The sequence below is a fragment of the Saccostrea echinata genome, unplaced genomic scaffold (assembly GCF_033153115.1).
Source record: "Saccostrea echinata isolate AGI-Se365-2 ecotype Australia unplaced genomic scaffold, CSIRO_AGI_Sech_v1 ptg000023l, whole genome shotgun sequence".
NCBI classification, from domain to species: domain Eukaryota; kingdom Metazoa; phylum Mollusca; class Bivalvia; order Ostreida; family Ostreidae; genus Saccostrea; species Saccostrea echinata.
The window spans coordinates 1,835,207-1,843,857 of NW_026889772.1; the positions used below are offsets into that span (position 1 = coordinate 1,835,207).

General features: G+C 32.9%; 1 protein-coding gene across 1 annotated transcript in view; it reads left to right on the forward strand.

The window, feature by feature from the left end:
* Positions 1–4,254, forward strand: part of LOC133191060 (uncharacterized) — a 103,723-nt gene extending 99,469 nt beyond the window's left edge. Inside the window, exon 51 of the mRNA XM_061326740.1 lies at positions 4,065–4,254. Coding sequence (XP_061182724.1) covers positions 4,065–4,190 — 126 coding nt within the window. The 3' untranslated portion in view covers positions 4,191–4,254. The remainder of the gene's footprint in view (positions 1–4,064) is intronic.
* The last annotated feature ends 4,397 nt before the right edge of the window (positions 4,255–8,651 follow it).

The window sequence follows — 8,651 nt, forward strand, 5'->3', positions numbered from 1 at the left end:
ATTCATTGAAATTCTTCAACCACATTATTTGAATTATTTTTTAATTGGCAGAAGCAGTCAATCAAGAAAAATCTTAATGATTTAATTCATTGACATTCAGAATTTTTTCAACCATACAATTTGAATATTTTTTTTTTCAAACATTGCCTTTATATTATAGTGAACACATTAAAAGTTTCACAATGTCAGGGGTCTTGAGCTTGTACATTAATGCAATCTTTTCAACCCTATTAATTTTTTTCATTTTTTATTGATTATTAATGAATTAATGGAATTCTTTGATTTAAAAAATGTTAATTTTTAAAAAATTTTAATCTTTTTTTTTTTTGGGGGGGGGGGGGGGGGGAGGGGAGGTTGTTTTGTTTTGTTTTTTTCAAAGGAAAACATCGATATTGCAAATTCATATGCGTTGATTGACGACGTGGAAACAAATGATGGTCACATTTCTCACATTTTAATAAAAGTTTGTCATCGGAAGGAACAATCAGAGACTTCTGATGTGAACTTGCATCTTAAATTGGAGCACAGACACTTGTTACGGTTATCAATTTTTCAACCCATAGTATTTATTATTATTATACTATGTGTTAAGAATTTTATTACCGACACAAGTGCCTGTCTCTTAGAGACTTAAAAAAATTGTTCGTACGCAGAGTGAAATATACGAGCAAAAAATAAAACCAAAACGAACAACCAAGAAATAAATAAATAAAAATATAGATCAAAACACACGTACGCACACAAAAAGGCTTGGATGTCGAAAAGAGTCAGACAAATTCTATAGTCTGTCCCACGACCGGAACATCACCACTTTTTGCAAGATATCTCAAAATAAATGAATACCTTGGCCTTCAACCTAGGTTCGATCGGTAGATTGATTTTTTCCAAACTTCCTGCAGAATAGAATTCTTTGAAACTGAAAAATGTTGGCAACGTTCAGCCTAGCTGCAGAAACGTAGCTCTCCGAAAAAAAATATTGACAGACCGGAGAGCTACAGTGTCATCCAAAGGAAAAAAAACTGTAGTGTATATTTATTGAGCACAAAATGGCTTGATGCCAATTAAAAAAAAAACAAAAAAACCCAACCCTATAATTCTTCTGAATAATACATCAAAGCAACATCAAAGTAAAAAGGAGAATTTACCGACAGTCCTACAAGTGGAGAATTCAGAACACTAAATGCTGATTTTGTTAGGGCTATTTTTTTTCAATAGAAAAAAATCTCAAAACACAGCCTTGACTACTGAAACGGGGAGAGAGGTAAAGAAAGAGAGAGAGAAACACAACCTTGCCTACTGTTTCATAAACGGGGAGGGAAGTAAGGAGAGAGAGAAGGTACATATAACAATACAAGAGTAGCTTTTTTATGAACTGATTATTTATACGTACATGGTCTGGCTACTTTTATATGTTCTTCCAGACTTGTTTTAGTTCATTTTTATACAACTTTCGGTTTGGTTTTATTCTTCCTGGTAGCTTGTTGTCACGTGACTGGTGTTTACCTGAGACGTTAACTCGGTCTCCACTACCTGGCACATTGAAAGACAAGTTATATTGATGCAAAGCGGCTTCTAAGAGAGAGTCCAAAGAAAAGAAAAATCCAAGTAGAAAAAGTATATGAAACATTTTTACACTTGCTGTACTTTTCTGTGCATTTTTTACGCTGTAATTTTCAGTGATAAATATTTATCCAAAGAAATAAATTCATTGATATGAAATTCAGACTGAGATAAAGGATAAAATTATAATTATCATCAAATTATTTGATTCAAGGACGAAGGCAACAAATATCTAAAATAATTGATTATGAATGTCTGAATTGCTGGCAAAAAAGAAAAATTGACATTAACTTCACGTGCTGATACCCTAGATTTGTCACGTGATAATGCCGTTCAGTGTTGTAAAAGAAGCGCAGAAAAAATGTTTCATTGTGTCATTGCAACTGCAGTGTATTAAAAGCAAAATCCAGTTCTTTTTCCAATTTATTAATTATTTTAGGCACTGTATGATTCATACCCGGAAACTTAACAGGCTTTGTTTTTATATCTTATATACGCACGCCCATGTTGGGGAGTAGTTCTTGAAAATTTTTTGTAAAATCATTAAATTAATAAATATCTGAAGAGAAATGAAGAACAAATTGTAACATATTAACAACCAGAAAGACTTAGTATTATATCAATTTTTAAAACTTTTTTCCCTAACTTTTATGTCTGTTATCAATCAGGAATTATTCCAATGAAGCAATGGAAAAAATAACGTCTCATTTCCCCATGAGCACTTTCTAACATAACCACAAATAGATCGTCCGCTGCTGCGGCCGATAATGACAAGATAAAAATTTCTATAGAATTATGGAGTAGCAGTACATACAGATTGAAATGTTTTTGAAACATTTGTGGCTTCTTGACACAATTACGTCTTTATTGGCAAACATAGCCAAATTTACCTTATAGACGTGAACTTGACAGGCCTTGTCAAAATTAATTGCTGAACATGAAGTTTTTACTCTTAGGTTTAATATAAAGTACTTAATTACTACAGCCAAATAATGTGAATAGTTCATTGAATATATTTGATATTTTTACAGACGCATTATTTAACAGTGATTTGCGGGGGGGGGGGGGACTCCTCTTCTCGAAGAGTATTTTAAAAGGATATAAGAGCACCCTGACAAACAGGCCCGTAGCAACGGTTTCAAAAGTTGGGGGGGGGGCAACTTCCCCCTAAAAACGAAATAGTCAGCTGAGGCTTTCTGCCTTTTACAGTGTAAAAAAAATGTCTCATCAACAAGAAAATTTGGCCATTTATAAGGAGTCATTTAATTTGTCAATAGTGAGGTCTATAATTACATCCAATTACTGTTCAACGAGTTTAAGAACAAAGTTAAAATGTCCATCATCTTTCAATGTATTAATTTACTTTTCACGTATGTTTATCTTCTATTTATAAAGAAAAAAACTCTTATTGCACGGTAAAACATAGAAATCTGGACATTTTTTGTTTTTTATTTCAGGGTAAATGTGTATGTCAGTATGGTTTCTTTTTCAGGGTAAATGTATTTCTCGGTATGGTTTTTTTTTTCAGGGTAAATGTATGTGTCAGTATGGTTTCTTTTTCAGGGTAAATGTGTATGTCAGTATGGTTTCTTTTTCAGGGTAAATGTGTATGTCAATATGGTTTCTTTTTCAGGGTAAATGTATTTCTCAGTATGGTTTTTTTTTTCAGGGTAAATGTATGTGTCAGTATGGTTTCTTTTTCAGGGTAAATGTATTTGTCATTATGGTTTCTTTTTCAGGGTAAATGTATTTCTCAGTATGGTTTTTTTTTTTCAGGGTAAATGTATGTGTCAGTATGGTTTCTTTTTCAGGGTAAATGTATTTGTCAGTATGGTTTCTTTTTCAGGGTAAATGTATGTGTCAGTATGGTTTCTATTTCAGGGTAAATATATTTGTCAGTATGGTTTCTTTTTTCAGAGTAAATGTGTGTGTCGGTATGGTTTCTTTTTCAGAGTAAATGTGTGTGTTGATCAGTATGGTTTCTTTTTCAGGGTAAATGTGTTATTCAGTATGGTTTCTTTTGAGATGACTGTTCACAGTCACTAGGGAGAACTCTGGCATCACAGAAATCCAAAAGTTGTAAGTGGCCATTGTATACAGTTAAGATTCAATAAAATTCTGCCAAAAGTATTAATTATACTTTTTAGAAAACAAAATGCTAACATTCACAAGTGTTCTCCTGTAAATCATCATATAAATGTCCTTTATTTTTCAGCACCTTCTAGTTTGACCTTGACCTCGGGTCAAGTGGCTGGTATTGTCGTGGGTTTACTGGTCCTCATTTTGCTGGTAGTCCTGCTGACTATTTTTATAATGAGACGAAGATAACCAACAGAACAACATTACATCAATGAACTTAAACAATTCTGTGAGCTTTTAAGAACTGTCCCCATTTAAAAGTGTGAAGAGACCAAATAGTTTATTGGTTTTAATTTATTTATTAAAGTGTATAAATATGAATGCATTGTCCAGCCACCCAATTCACAGACAGTTTTCTTACACAGCTCCAGGAAGACAGTGACGTACGAGGTTTTACTAATCCTCACTATGACGTCCAGCATTCCGACAACATGGCCGACTCCTCAGGAGGGAAATCAGAAACACATTCAGAAAACAGTGCTACTGCTTAATATCACTACAAGGACAGGGATTCTCTGATAAGATTGTGATACAGTGTACATCTGTGATATTATGCAACAGCAATACATGTGTCTTCAAAGATTGATGTGGATATTTACTATTGCCTAAGTTCATTATACGAGAGTGGATATAAAACTTCTATGCAGTAATTGCTGTGTAAATGTTTGCCCTATCATTGTGATAATTTCTTAAAGAGAAACTCGAGACTGCTCAGTACATGTGTGTATGTTTTTAAGCCATTACATGGTGAAATGCAACTTTTTGTATACTACTGCATTGTGTATATTATGTTGTTGTACCTTTGTATACAGTCTTTATGTTTGTACAATAAATACTCCAATAACAGAGACCAACTGTTAAGTTGGACAGTCTCACACAAATCAAAAAATTCAAATCTTTTAAAAATTTTCCTCATGAAGGCAGAATAACTGTAGCTCACTTGTCTTAAGATATTGGGACTGACAACCCAAGAGGTCGTCCATTACAATTGTTTCAAGGCCTGTAAACTACAGAAACAAAACAGTCATTGTGGGAGAGTATTAATGTGCAGTCTCTGTCTTGGAGAGGTTGAAAATATTGTGATGGACCTGACAGAAATTTCTATGTTTAGTAACCATGGCAACATTGTTCATTGAAATCAAAATCTGATGCACTAAATTATGTATCTTAGTGTAATCTACTTGTGTGCCAAGTTATATTGAAATCAGATCAAAACTGTAGGAGGAGTAGACGGACAGACAGATAGCTAGACAGACAGACAGACGGACGGACGACGGACACCTTACTATCGCATAAGCTCTTCTGATCTCTGACCAGTAGAGCTGAAAACAAACGGAGTCATGAGTCCTAAAATTGAATATTCTGGTCAAAATCACTAAATTCTGTCAATTTCTCAAAATATTTGTCTACAATGTCATAAATTATTAGGAATATTGTAAGCATTGAATACCTTGATTTTGCTGAAGAATAGGTTTTTTCTATGAGAAAAACAGATTAATGAAATCAAATCCTTTGAGTGACGTCATTTTTATGACTATTAAGTCTGTGTTTTATTTTATGGTTTGTGTGTTCTTTGCGAATGGTAGGTAGGTTTTTGAAAGATGGGTGGACGCTAAACAGAGAAAAAACTTGGAATGGCCTAATTATATAACATGACCAAAATCAGCATCGGCCATCTAAAGGGATGGGGTAATTACTACCATCTGTAGGTACATACTCCATTCAGTGAGTTGAAGTAAAGTTAGTATTTTCTTTTTTAAACTAAATGTTTAGGAAATTTAAGTGTGATTTTGGATTACATTCAACTTGCAAATGTATAGAATTTGGGTTAAATCGTGTGAATGAAGAATATATAAACCATATTTCAATTTAACAAACAGGAAGATGAGCACTTTGGTACAAACCTTAAAATCTAATTTAATTTTTATGTATTTACATTTGGAAATAATCAAGAATTCTAAATGCTTCTGATTTAGAAAAATAGAGTTCCTGATATTTTAAGAAAAATTCATTAATAGCATCATCATGTTAAGGTCAGTCAATCGATATTGGTGTGTTCTCTTTATTGACCATAACTTTTTTTACTTTTCAATGAAATATGGCAAATTTGGTATCGTTTTTCTTGTAATAGCATATACTTTTGAAATATAAACTAAAATGTAAAATGTTAAATAAAAAGACTTGAATTTTCAAAGAAAGCATTTATCATCATGTTAAGGACAGTCGAATCTATATCGGTGTGTTCTCTTAATTGGCAATAACTTTTTTTTTTAATTTTTCAATAGAATATGGCAAATTTGGAATTGTTTTTCTTGCTATAGCTTATCTTTTTAAATCTAAAATAATGTCTTAATTTAAAGGCAATTTGGAAATGTTAAAGGAGACAAAAGACAGTTTCACACTCAAGGTCAGGTCTAAATTGTTGAAAATAGAAGGGACCTGTGATTTGATTGTTTATTTCTGGATGATAGATTACTATTCATATATGACTATGAAGTGTTCTCTCATGTCATGATTAAATACACTGATATGAATATTAAAAAAAAATAATATTAGGTTCCATAGCTAGGTATTTCCATACATATTGTATGACTAATGGTAATTTAATTTAATTGTGATAATCTTTGGTTCATACAGTTTTTAGAAGAAAAATATACATTCCCCATCTACATTTCTGTTGTCAAAAACCCTTGCTTGTCCCATCATTATGAATGCTAAAAAAACACCTGTCCCATCATGCTTTGCACAGGTCCCACCCTGGTGATAAATATTGCCTGGTCCTTGAACTAGACAATTTTTTGAAAAAAAAACTAGATGTGTCGTAACGCCAAGAATGCCCCCGCAGGCAGACAAAATTTCAGATTTGCACATTTGTAGCCGAGATAATGATTAGAAATTGTTAATTTTTAAATCTTTTCCAAGTTCAAGGGGGATAACTGTCAAATATCATCGGACCAGGACCAAATTCGAACTATACCTGTATTTTCTGATAAAATACCTGCACAGGCAATATCAACCTTATGCATACCTTCCTACAAAAGTTAGAGAGCGGAAACTGAATTTTTTAATATTTTTTTTTCTAAGTTCAAGAGGGATAACTCTGTCAAAAATCATCGGACCATGACCAAATTCGAACTTGACCTGCGTATTCCTATGACGTATCCATATGAATTATTCTCTTTAGAGAAGTGGACAGGCTTTCGCCTACATCCACTTCTCTTCGCAAGCCTTCATGTTTTGATTCTGGAAAACGTGTAAATCTCGAACCGGTGACGGTCTACACTTCAACTGACATTTCGTCTAAAATACGTCTGAATGTACGTAATAGACGTGTTATATTATCAATTTTAACATAAATACACACAATTGTCACAAGAAAACTGACCTTTAAGTATTGTTAATCCATTTTCACAAGTTCTCCATCCCGGATTTAAATTATGTGCAAGTAACTCTTGAAGTATTCAAAAATCTCTAATTCGGATAAAAATGGAAACTATTATTACAAAATAATAATGAAACGAGAGAAATCGTCTACTCTGTTTAAACTAACGAGACAGTATTTCCTCAAGTTTCGTTCAAATTCTTTTGATCTTTGTTTTAAATCTTTTTTTCATTTCTCGGGAAAGGTAGAGTTAATATCGTTTAAAAATAAAAGAAAATATTTTTTAGTATTGTCAGTGAGGAAGTAATGAAGTATTTTTTAAGCTCAATTTACATTTAAATTGTATTAAAATAGTAAAAATAAGTAAAGGTAATAATATTTATTTTGAATAATATGCTAAATCAAAAGTGAATTGTCCAAAACTTTTTTTGAACATTAAAATACGTCTTCGCCAATTTTTCCAAATTATCCGACTTAAAATTTTCAATTTTTTCTAATAAGCTGTGGTAGATAAACATTAGTTTAAATCCGGAATGGAGAACTTGTGAAAATGGATTAACAGTATTTAAAGGTCAGTTTTCTTGTGACAATTGTGTGTATTTATGTTAAAATTGATAATATAACACGTCTATTACGTACATTCAGACGTATTTTAGACGAAATGTCAGTTGAAGTGTAGACCGTCACCGGTTCGAGATTTACACGTTTTCCAGAATCAAAACATGAAGGCTTGCGAAGAGAAGTGGATGTAGGCGAAAGCCTGTCCACTTCTCTAAAGAGAATACATATGAATGTGTGCAACTGTTGTCGAGATAATGAACGGAAAGTCAATAATGACGGAACGGTAACACTATATGCCCCGGCCATTTTATGGCGGGGGCATAAAAATTAGTGAGAACGTTCTGTACAATTTGATATTACAAAAATGAGGGCTTTCACAATGGAAAAGGTGAGGGTCTAACGATCGAATTGTAATTAATCTCATAACAGCCTATATAGAACACAAATCTGTGAACAGGCCATAAAACGGACCCCCAAAAATTCCAGAGGTGGGATTTGGTGCATAAGAGGAGAAAGCATCCCCTGTTGACCTGTCACACCCACCATGAGCCCTATGTATGAATGAGGTAGAACGAATATTTTGTAGCCACATTTAGTATAAAAAACAAAGGCCTAACAATTCGTAGAAATATGTTGGCCAAAATATGACCCAATAATAGGTTATATTTGTTAACAAGGTCATCATACTGACAATAAAATTAACAAAATGCTGACTTTAAACAAGGTTGTTTAAATCCTTATAACACCAACTTATTTGTCAGTAGTCTGCCTTAGTTTAAAGATTGATCATACGCCATGCATGATCTTGAGTATCAAATAATTTTTGAGACATATACACCACATGCTGGTGATCGCAGAATATTACTACATAAATGAGGAAAGTTGACAATGGAAATGCTGAAGTCACCTTGTTTGTCATACAATTTAGTTGTTAATTGGCCCTTATTGTCTATAGTCGGTAAAACATCTAGATATGAAACAGATGTGGCAGACTCTGTGGTGCCTTTTG